The sequence below is a fragment of the Euleptes europaea genome, chromosome 13 (genome assembly GCF_029931775.1).
Source record: "Euleptes europaea isolate rEulEur1 chromosome 13, rEulEur1.hap1, whole genome shotgun sequence".
Lineage (NCBI taxonomy): Eukaryota > Metazoa > Chordata > Lepidosauria > Squamata > Sphaerodactylidae > Euleptes > Euleptes europaea.
The window spans coordinates 47262047-47274144 of record NC_079324.1 but is presented as its reverse complement, the minus strand read 5'-3'; the positions used below and the strand labels follow the sequence as shown (position 1 = coordinate 47274144).

Below are 12098 nucleotides of genomic sequence, written 5' to 3'. Positions count from 1 at the left end.
GAGGCAGGAAGCAAACAATATGGCTTTCAAAGGGTAGTTGCACTTGCAAACCCGGCCTTGACCTTGTCAAAGTATTTCTTGTTTGTTGGTTTTTGACACACCTCATGAGTCATCAAGAGGCCTCGTCTGCTCCCCTTGAGTTTTCCTGGACACAACAAGCCCCTCTGGCATGAACCCAACGCCCCCGGTGACTGGGTTCAGTCTCAGCATGTGATAACGGGAGAGCAATTTAACCAGATGCCGGATTGACCCGTTAATCTCTTAAATCTCTTATGTCAGGAACCAGGTGATAAGTCCCCGCTGTCCCGCAAGTGCTGTTATGCCATCAGAGAGGGGTGCAGAATAGAAAAGGGCCTGGCAAAACACAAATGGAGAATCTCTGGGGTTTTTTTTGTATGGGAGACTAGCTCCCCACTTGGGTCTGTAGTACAAATAATAACCACAACTACAACAACAATAATATTTAACGTTTATATAGCGCTGTCCTGATTCAAAAGACTTCGCAAATAATACCTTCTTGTGATCCTCGCAACAGCCCTGGTAGCTGCCATTTAAGGACTTGGTCTTGCATACATCCTTCGTGTGTGTGTGTGTGTGTGTGTGTGTGTAAAGTGCCTTCAAGTCACAGCCGACTTATGGCGACCCCTTTTTGGGGTTTTCATGGCAAGAGACTAACAGAGGTGGTTTGCCAGTGCCTTCCTCTGCACAGCAACCCTGGTACTCCTTGGTGGTCTCCCATCCAAATACTAACCAGGGCTGACCCTGCAAGATCTGACGAGATCAGGCTAGCCTGGGCCATCCAGGTCAGGGCACACATCCTTCCAGGTGGGTCGAATGAGTACCCAGCTTGCTGGGGGCAAAGAGAAGATGACTGGGGAAGGCACTGGCAAACCACCCCATAAACAAAGGCTGCCTAGGAAACGTCAGGAATGGGTCAGGTATATATAGAGAAGGTATAAAACATTGCACTGCAACGCAGGAGGGGTTTAAAGAAGGCGCAAAACGGAGCCGCCAGCCTTTAAGGGGAAATGGCACATTGCTCCTTTAAGCCGCTAGAGAGGGGAGGGCCTGAGCTGGCAAAGCAAGGCGAGGCGGGGTTGCGGCTTATTTTGGCCGGCTGTAGGGAGGGGGATGAGGCGCCCGGGGCTGAGAAGCTGTTTGCGCTGCGGGTGAGTTGCGGGAGGGGAGCCGGCGCACAGGTGCGCGCAGGGTCCCGGCTGCGTGGGGATGCATGCCGATCGTGCAGCCGCCGGGGCGTCGGTGCAGCCCCGCACGCGGCATCTTGCATGTTGGGGGGGGGGGGAGAGTTAGGGGAGGGTAGCAGCGCCTAGCAGTCTCTGCCAATGGCAATGCCAGAAAGGGGTGGGTGGGTCCGGTCCTCTCCTGGCTCTCTTGGCAGGAGATCGAGGTAGCAAGGTTGTTTACGTCTGGTGTCGAGTCCAAGCGCTGCTCGACGTGGGTTGGCCTGCAAAGGGAGCGTGAATAAGGGCGGAGGAATTGCTTTTGCTGGCTCGGACCCCCGGGGCCAGCATCCTGTGTCCTTCCAAACCAGAGAGATGCCTGTGGGAAATCACAGGCATGGAAGTGCCTGGCTTTCCTTGCTGCTCGCCTTTTGCAATCTGGTGCTCCACGATATACTGTCTCTGCCCACAGACTGGTGTGGCTAGTCCTTGCTGATAGACCTCCTTTTTAAAAGTATTCTTGTACGTATGCGGGCGGATAATGCAGGAATGGGCTGTAGCTAATTGCCGTTGGTAGACCGCATTTTAAAAGTATTCTTGCATATAGGCGGGCAGATAATAAAGGAATGGTCTGGAAACAGAGGCTATGAATTGGCATTTCTTGGCTGGAGGACAGGGCCTCGCTTAGTCCAGTATCCTGCTTTGACAGCAGCCAACCAGATGACTGGGAAGCTCCCATCCTGGTGATTCTCATCGTCTTTTGTTCTCGCCACTCCAAGTTTCTAATAAGCTTCAAAGGTACAGTGTCTTGGTGCATGAAGGTTCCATTTAACTATGGCGATTAATCACTCTTCATAGATCTCTCCTGTGCTGGCATGCCCAGTTCTCCTTGTAAAAGCTGTCTGAGCGAACAGCCATTGCTACATCTTGTGGTAGTGAGTTTCATACGTTAATTGTGTGATGTGGGAGGCAAAGTACTTCCTTCTAGTTTTTCCTGAACCTACAATACGGAGAAACGCACTGCTGAGCCTAGAACTGCTTGAGTCTTTTCACTGTCTTTACTTTAAAGAAGTATGTTACATGCATTATCTCTATAGAGATTGCAACAGCCCAAAATGGTAGTTCGATCGTATCATTTCCCATATTGCAGAGGAGGTAAAGCAGAGAGACATTAGATTGTCCAAGGAAACCTACCATGCATAAGTAACCCAAGTGACTTCTCCTGGTTCAACTCTAGTTTATTCACTTGTTCATTTTCCAGCGTTATTCACTTGTTCATTTTTCCAGTGTTATATATGTCATCAAATGCAGCAATGCCCTTCCACTTTCTACATCGGACAAACTGTTCAGTCCCCACGCAAACGAATAAATGGACATAATTCCAACATTAAAAACCATAGCACTCAAAATCCAGCGGGAGAGCATTTTAATATTCCAGTTCATTACATTGCTGACCTAAGAGTGGCAGTCCTCAAAGAGAGAAGCTTCAAGGGGAGATTATAAAGTGAGACTGCTGAACTTGAATTCATTCACAAGTTCAGAATAATGGACTTCTCAGGGCTGAATAGGGACACAGCATTCTTATCTCACTACAGATGCTCATTTTCTGCCCCCAAGAATTTCCCCTCTGCTGTACCTCTGCATCCTAATAATAATAATAACAACAACAACTTCTATTTATATCCTGCCCTCCCCCTGGCAAAACCGGGCTCTGGGTGGCTCACATCATAAATTAAGTACAGTACATAAAACACAATACAATAAAATATGTAATGCAATATAGTAAAATCAATTTTGCAATGCTGAAATCTGTTCAAATTGTCTGTTCATGGCGCCAAAATAATTCCTAGCAGGGAGGGACATTTCCTGAGTTCCTTCTTTGCAGCACACCTCCCACCTTCTGACTGGGATATAAGGACTCGGATCTCTATTCCAACTTGTATCTGCCAAAGGCAGTTTTGATTCTCGAAAACTTGTGTGTGTGTGTAAAGTGCTGTCAAGTCGCAGCCGACTTATGGCGATCCCTTTTTGGGGTTTTCATGGCAAGAGACTAACAGAGGTGGTTTGCCAGTGCCTTCCTCTGCACAGCAACTCTGGTATTCCTTGGTGGTCTCCCATCCAAATACTAACCAGGGCTGACTGTGCTTAGCTTCTGAGATCTGACAAGATCAGGCTAGCCTGGGCCATCCAGGTCAGGGCAAGTTTATACCCCCAAAATCTTACTGGTTTCTAAACTGCTACTTGACTCGGATCTAGCCATAATATTTAGATAACAGCTTCCTTTTAACCAGATTACATTGCAATACGTGATAGAGTGTTTCAATGGACCCAAATGAGAATAACTCAGCATAGGATTACCCTGTACGTTGTAAATACATTTACAAGTTTCCTTTTAAGATGTTAAAGAAAGGAAGTGTAAGGTAACTCCTAATTTAACCAGAGTCACTCCTTGTCAGAGAAGCCCGTTTGTAACAATTAGAAGAGGATGCTTAGTTCCTAATAGCCTCAGCAATAAAATAAGCTTGATCTTTGCTTCCTAACATCACCAAACGTTAAACTGGCCCTAGCTGATTGCAGTCGGGACCCTCCCAATTAATTGCTGAACCATTTAATCTACCGGTTCAAGTCTTCCATCTCTACTTTTCCTGTTTGCTCCTCTGCAGGTTCAACCTCCTTGCAGAAGAGGACCTTCGCCAAGAATTCTCCCAACTTTCTGCGGAAGGAAAGACCACTTCTCTATTTCTGCCAACGGCTGAAATTTGCGAAACTTCCTAGCGGTTTCATGCAAGGGGCTTCTTTCTCTCCTCCATATATTTACCTCCAGACAGGCAATGCCGTGACGATCAGGAGTTCTAAGTGTCTGGCCTCTTTGGTCCCGCCGAGACTCTTCATCAAGGTGTTATGTGGACTTTCTGGGTCTTTGGTGTGGCCTGGTTGCTGGTTGGGAAGGTCTGTGCTGTCGGAGCCTTCGTCGGACCATGGGAAGCCAAGGTCTCAGCACCCCTCCATTTGGAGATCAGGGAACAACCCAACAAGACCCAGGACTCTGGCCGCAGTGTAGACGTGAGTAACGGGGGAGTGAATGGATTGTTCTTTTTATGGCATGTGTTTATTTAATGTATATCCTGCCTTCTTCCATCATCAAGCTCAAGATGGGGTCCATGGGGTTCTCAGGAAGCCTCCCATCCAGGTGCTGGTGAGGCCCAAATCATATTTACCTTCAGCAAGATTCTTGTGCCAGCCACCTGTGCCTGTACCCTAAGTTGGTTATTCAAGGATGGTTTGTTTAAAAGTGAACGTTTAGTCTTTGACTCCTTCTTGGAGAGCCAGTGTGGTGTAGTGGTTAAGAGTGGTGGTTTGGAGCGGTGGACTCTGATCTGGAGAAGCAGGGTTGATTCCCCACTCCTACACACGAAGCCAGCTGGGTGACCTTGGCCTAGTCACAGCTCTCTTAGAGCTCTCTCAGCCCCACCCGCCTCACAGGGTGTCTGTTGTGGGGAGGGGAAGGGAAGGGGATTGTAAGCCGGTTTGAGTCTCCCTTAAGTGGTAGAGAAAGTTGGCATATGAAAACCAACTCTTACTGTTCTTCTTCTTCTTCTTTTAGGGCATATCTGTACTACAGACTTCGACTAGTTTATTAACTAGTTCTTTCTAGGGAATTCTGTGATGTGTCAGATAAGGAGCTAAAGAATTCTAACCCCTTCACCAAATCAGAATTCCAAGGATTCTTTTGTATGTGTGTGTGTGGGGGGCAATTATGGATTAGATCCACTGGTAATTTCCACGGGCAGCGGCAATTTCTGTTTGTGGAGCTTGACTTCCTTGCCTCCTCCTTCCCACTGCAGCCCAAAATTATGGCCCCTGAAATGCTGACATGTAGTTAACATTATTCTGCAGGGGGGGGGGGTGGAATCAGTAAAAAGTGCCCTTCTTCCATCCCTGAAAATCCTCCAATGGATCTACACTTAAGAATGTTAAACTGCTATTAAACTGATATAAGTTTACCAAGCAAATGAAACAGAAAGATGGTAGTGTAGTGGTTAAGAGCGGCGGACTGTAATCTGGTGAACCGGGTTTGTTTCCCCACTCTTCCACATGAAGCCTGCTGGATGCCCTTGGGCCAGTCACAGTTCTCTTAGAACTCTCTCAGCCCCACCTACCTCACAAGGTGTTTGTTGTGGGGAGAGGAAGGGAAGGCGATTGTAAGTCGCTTTGAGACTCCTTAAAAGGTAGAGAAAAGCAGTGTATAAAAACCAACTCTTCATCATCATCTTGTTTTAATTGTTAGATGGGTCCCATATTATCATTTGGGACCTAGGGTAGATTCTGGGCTCACAGGCCTACTGTATGCCACTCTTTTCAATCTACTTTCCACACAAATACTTTCAAAGTGTTCTAGTCTTAATATTTAAGATTTAATTATTATTTTTTGTTAAAATGTGTGTCTTACAGTCTATGGGCCTGGTGCATTTTAGGTTGGCCCTCTGGGATTTTTTAAGCCTGTAATTTGTTAGATCTGTCTGTTTTCAATGGCTGCATTTTTACCTGCAGGCTTTTAATAATGGTGAAGTTGTATAATGATTTCTTTTAAAGAAGGGTGGGTGGTGTTGGTTTCTTTTTAGACACAGGTTGATTTGTTGACACAGATATGATGTTTGTTTTAACGTGATATAGCTACAAGCAAAAGCAACTTTTGAACTAAGCTAAAGAAAAAGCATGAACAAGCTGGAAAGTTTATTTATTTTTTTGTTTGTATCTGGGGATTAAGATTAGAAAGGTCAGGCCCCAGGCGAAAAGCTTTGGGGAGGGAATTTCAAAGATGAGAAGCCACTGAAGAAAAAGCCCTTAGCCCTCATACCTCATAATCATGCACTGCATCTCCAAGGGTGGGAAAATGAGTAGGTGTGCCCTTGCTTACCCAATGCGCAGGCTCATTTCATTTGGAAGCTTTCAGTTCTTGAACACATGAAGCTGCCTTCTACTGAATCAGACCCTTGGTCCATCAAAGTCAGTATTGTCTACTCAGACCGGCAGCGGCTCTCCAGGATCTCAGGCAGAAGTCTTTCACATCACCTACTTGCCTAGTCCTTTTAACTGGAGATGCCGGGGATTGAACCAGGGACCTTCTTCTGCATGCCAAGCAGGTGCTCTACCACTGAGCCACAGCCCCTTCCAATTTGTCACAATTTGTTTCTTCTAGTATCAATTCATCTAGGACTTTAACGATAATAACCAGCATTGTTTAAAAACTTTCTGACGGTGAGGGCTGTTCGACGGTGGAATGCGCTGCCTCGGAGGGTGGTGGAGTCGCCGACTTTGGAGGTCTTTAAGCAGAAGCTGGATGGCCATCTGTCGGGAGTGCTTTGATTGTGGGATCCTGCATGGTAGGGGGTTGGAGTGGATGGCCCTTGTGGTCTCTTCCAACCTTGTGAACTTGTAAATGGTGCTCAGAAACAAGTAGGCAGCCAGTGTCAATCTTTCAATTCAGGTGAGGCTCTGTGTGCTAACTGGAGCTTCTGAATAGTGTTCAAAGGCAGTGCTACAGGACAGACCTGCAACTCTAAGAACAAATATAATATTTTCTGCAAGTTCTGAATATGTTCCTTCAGGGGAGTTCAGCCCATCAGTTTTAATAAAAGTGAGGCAGAAGCTTAGGTGAGCTGGAGCCTGGGTGTGTATTTGGTTCTGTGCTGATTATACACAGGGCTAGGGGTGGGGGGACCGGGACCCAAGCACCATGGAATGCAATACAGTCTGCAGCATTTCTTCGTAAGTGTGTTCAAGATAAGCATGACCGTCATTTGCTGCAGCAGTAACTGGCCACAACGGTAACTGGACAAATGTATGATCAGCTGCGGGTGCTCCAGTTCATGGAAGCTCATGCCACCTTAGCAGCCAAAGTAGCGGTCAGTGGAAACTGGTTGGGAGGGCCGTCACAGGATCTCCTCCGGTTAGGCCTTCAATCTGTTAAGTCTGTCCAGTGCCAGAAGAATCCCTGTTGTGTCAATATTTTTTTGTAGTATTACCTGCCTGGCTTTGTTTCCTGTTCTGCCTGGCTGTGTTCTCTTGCATTCCTTTTGCTGACTCACCTTGGGCTGCCGGAGGCATTTGTGTTGGCAGAGGGCATGCCTCAATAACCATGCGCCTGGTTAAAAGCCCATGTGAAGGAAGGCGAAAGCGCCCTTGTGGTCACTGGATTTAATGCTTTCCATCAGAAAACGAAAAAAACATAGGGCTCATAAGAACATAAGAAAGGCCCTGCTGGATCAGACCAAGGCCCACCAAGTCCAGCAGTCTGTTCACACAGTGGCCAACCAGATGCCTCTAGGAACCCTACAAATAAGACGACTGCAGCAGCACCATCCTGCCTGTGTTCCACAGCACCTAATATAATAGGCATACTCCTCTGATACTAGAGAGAATAGGTATGCAGCATGACTAGTATCCATTCTAACTAATAGTCATGAATACCCCTCTCCTCCATGAACATGTCTACTCCCCTCTTAAAGCCTTCCAAGTGGCAGCCATCACCACATCCTGGGGCAGGGAGTAATTAGTGTAAATTGTATACAATGTGTGAAAAAGTTACTTGATATTTCACTGATGTGTTATCATTAGTAAGATTAAGCCACGAATCAAGGCTATAAGATAACCACAAATGTGACAAATGATAATTTTGTATGCTGAACACATGCACAGAACAAACACACACGAACATGAACAGAACAAGCACACACCCTATTTAACAAGCATTGCAATAAACCTGGATTTGAAAGAGAATTTTCTTTGTTTTTAAAAGTTTATAAATGGTTCCTTTTAAATAGATTAAATTTCCCTAAGCATTATTCAAGTACCGCTGGGAATTGCCCAACCCGTGTCTCCCACACATCTATTTCTGAAGTAAATTTAGCAAGAATATAGCTGAATGTTTTCCATCATGCCTATAGAGGCGCTGATTCTGAACCCCAGATATTCTTTTGGAATCCAGTCTCAAAGATGTAGCTGAGTGTTTCCAGCAGACAAACATACTAGTATTTCCTGATAAAAAAAATCTAGCAGAAAAAAAAAACATTCCTAGATTCTTTCAGGGAATATCGAAAAGTAATCCATGGCTGTCAAAAGAAACAAAAAAAACCCCAAAATCTTTCTAGTGTCTCGGTCACAAAGCCTGGTTTGTATGTTGTGAACCTTTAGGAGAGAGCCTGCTATTGCAGTGATAGAATTAACAACCTAGAGACATGCTTTTATATGCTAAGGAATTGGTAATCTATGGATTAGCCCTAAAAACACATGACCTTATTTTGTTATAGAATCAGGCTTGGACTTCTGTGCAAGATCTTTTTACAGTTCTGTCCTCTGAGAGGCATCCAGGACAAACACTTTTAAGGTGTTTTCCACCCGTTCCCTGGACTGGGTGCGATAAGCCTTTTACTCAGGTTTGGGGTCCATTGAAGTCAGTGGGTTTAGAACAGTGGTTCTCAACCTTCCTAATGCCACGACCCTTTAATACAGTTCCTCATGTTGTGGGGACCCCCAACCATAAAATTATTTTCGTTGCTACCTGTAATTTTGCTACTGTTATGAATCGTAATGTAAATATCTGATATGCAGGATGTATTTTCATCACATAGGGAGACATTTTAGAAGGATGTAACTCTGTTTCGGATTGCACTGCCCGTTGCTCCTCATATATTAAAGTTGCTTTAAGCCATTCCTCATTCTGGTGATCAGGGGACCCAGAAAATAGTACACAGTGTCAGAAGTGGAGAGGGACTTCTGTTGTTGGATTTCTGTGTGGTATTTAGTCTGCCCCTACCTACCGCAAGGCTAATGAATGAGAGCATCATGAAATAATAAGAGAAGCTGCCACTTAAACCAGGAGCATTCTTAGTTTCAAGGAATATTAGCAATATTTGCATCCTAGCCTTAGACTCAGGCAGGCACAGGAAATGAGGCTAAAGTTGGTTCTTGTTTCCTTATTTGCAGGTCCTACTTCCTTATTTGCCAATCCAGCATCACATATTTTGTATATCACCTTGCAGGGTACCTTCCCCAATAGTCTGGAGGGATGGTGATTCAAGGTGCTCCAATGCTTATTTTGGGGTGCAGTTGTCTGCAGTTTCTTCACTTTCATTTCCTCAGGGTCTCCTCCCTACACACACACACTTCGAAGCACTGCACTAAACCCCCTCTGTCGTTCCCAAATCCAAAGCCAAGAAGTGAGTTCCTGATCCCTAGGGATTCATCAAAGCTTATTGGAGGGTGTGGAGGTGTTTAAGTTTCATCAATATTTATGGTTGGCTTGTCAATTAAAGAACTGGGAACAAATCTTAAGCCTCATGCAACTAGATACAACTGTGATATGACCCAACCTCTGAATACTAGTGCCAAGTAGCAACATTGGGGGAAGGCCTCAGCCTCTATGGTCTGTTTGTTTTGTCCTCCAGAGCAACTGGTTGGCCACACTGTATAATGGAGTAGATGTTGGGCTGAGTGGACCGCTGGCCTGATCCACCAGAGCTGTTCTTAGGATAGCATTTAATAAAAGCTAGGATAAATGCTTTCAGTGTGTCCTCTCAACCAGCCATTTTTGTGGTCCCCAGCAACCACTTCCTTTCCACCCTTTCTCTAAGGAGTTCCGCATGTCATGTGTGATATTTGTTTTATCTGCCTGTTTCATCTTCAACAGCCCTGTGAGGTGAGAAATTGTGGCTGACTCAGGAAGTTGCGTTGCTGAGTGAACATTTGAAGTCAGGTTTTCCCAGCTCCTCACACTCCATACTTGGTATTCTCTCTGCAGTGGAGATGATAGCTTAACTAGTTGCCTCCTTTTACGGTGGCAGAAATGAGATTTTAAAAACCTTTAAAGTGTCTGGTTTTCAACCTGATGACACCCTGCCAACTGTGCTTCATGCCTCTATTAACTCAGAACTAGACCATTGTAGCATATCCTACTTGGAGACTGCCCTTGAAGATTGTTCAGAAGCTTCAGTTGGTATGTAACAGCTTGCCTCACAATGGGGATAGGCTGCTTGGAAACGTGCAGTGGCTGTTCTCCGTTGTCCTTTTTCTGGGCACAATTCAGACTTTTGTTTATAACTTGCAAATCAAGAACCACCAATTTTAGCTTGGCCTCCTTGCAGGCATTATCAATTGCCACTTCCCTTTATTCTCCAATGCATACAGAAGGCTCAAAAGAGGGGCAGGATCTTCTCTGTGCTGGGGTTTGGAGAAGGCAAGAAGTAAGTCTCCACACAGGGAGACAGGTTGTTTTTTAAAAAACTTCTCTTCAGCTTGCTGAGAACGTAGGAGGGATCTCTGTACCATCAAGAAACGTGTTCACCAGAGGTACACTTGATTTGGGTGAGCAGATTTCTAAAGCACTGCCTACAAAACAATAAATGGCTAAGACTTCCCATAGTTGAAAACATGAAGCCGCCTTATACTGAATCAGACCCTTGGTCCATGAAAGCTAGTACTGTCTACTCAGACCGGCAGCAGCTCTCCAGGGTCTCAGGCTGAGGTCTTTTACATCACCTCTTCCTGATCCTTTCGAGCTAGAGATACTGGGAATTGAACCTGGGACCTTCTGCATGCCAAGCAGATGCTCTACCACTGAGCCACGGCTCCATTAGTGCAGGGACCTTTAGCCTATGGTCTGGGATCCTCAGATGTGTCATGAAGCATCACCTGCTGGGTAGTGAGACCTTATAAAATTATTTTTTTAAAAATCTGGGTCTTAGAACAACGTGCTGCTAGCACACTTCCATACAGGACAAGGGCTCCGTGCCTCCTGCTTTTCTTTGCCATCCACATTGAGACATCGTGTGCTTGCAGCTCATAGGGTCCCACTGTGCCTCCTGACAATTAAAGATGGGTCCTGAGGATAGAAATGTTGGGGAGGGGCTGTGGCTCAGTGGTAGAGGATCTGCTAGTCATGCAGAAGGTCCTAGGTTCAATCCCCAGCATCGCCAGTTAAAGGGACTAGGCAAGTAGGTGATGTGAAAGACCTCTGCCAGACCCTGGAGAGCCACTGCCAGTCTGAGTAGACAATAGAGACTTTGATGGACCAAGGGACTGATTCAGTATAAGGCAACATCATGTGTTCAAGACTATTGCTTTAGGGAACTTTCCCACTGTGCCCTATCAGGATTCATGAAGTCCACGGAGAGAATCACTTCATGGTAAAATCTGTGACTGCTGGCATGTTTGCTATTCAGGGATACCCCTAGTGTTGCCAGCTGGCCAGGAGAAAAATGTCCCTCGAATAGAAGCGTAATGTGTGGAAATATGTAGCTGAAACTTTTCATGATGTGGAGTTAAATAACATCCCCGGATAATTGCTGCAGCTCAAACTGACAGAGACAGCTACTTTAGAAGTTGGAAATCCTAGATACACCTTGTATCTTGGGGCAGAAATGCACGTTTTGTGTAGTTTATTATTTTCCCTAGTGACATTCTGTTATCAGGCAAAGCACTAGAGAGGTTGGCAACCCTAACGGGTTAAGAAATGCAGTTAAGACAGAATAAAATTACAAGGTAAAAAAATATCTCCCAAAGAGAACAGCATCAGAGTGACCGCCTTCCAAAAAAGAGCGAGTCCTGCTATTGGTTTCCTGGCCGTCTCTGCTCTGTAACAGGTGGGAAGTTGTCCCCTTCATTTGGTGTCTCTGGCATTTTTTTCCTTTTGTCTTCCAGTGCCGGGAGGTGAAGCAGCAGAACATCTCCGAGCGCTGCTCTTTCATTCAGAACAACCCAGACTGCCAGATGGAGGGTGGGTTTCTCAACTACCTCAACGGAGTCTTCTGCGTCTTCTCAGCGGATCTACAACCTCTCGCGGTCACCCTCTATGTAAGGATCAAAATGCTGGCGTTTAGGGGGTGGGCCTCAGTTATTAAAGTTTTCAGGTCAAGCCAG

The 12098-nt window shown here is 45.7% G+C and overlaps 1 protein-coding gene across 1 annotated transcript in view; it reads left to right on the top strand.

The window, feature by feature from the left end:
• The first annotated feature begins 1028 nt into the window (after positions 1 to 1028).
• Positions 1029 to 12098, top strand: part of SLC8B1 (solute carrier family 8 member B1) — a 34833-nt gene continuing 23763 nt past the window's right edge. The window contains exons 1-2 of the mRNA XM_056859055.1: positions 1029 to 1169; positions 11880 to 12032. Of these exons, the coding sequence (XP_056715033.1) occupies positions 1029 to 1169; positions 11880 to 12032 (294 nt within the window). The remainder of the gene's footprint in view (positions 1170 to 11879; positions 12033 to 12098) is intronic.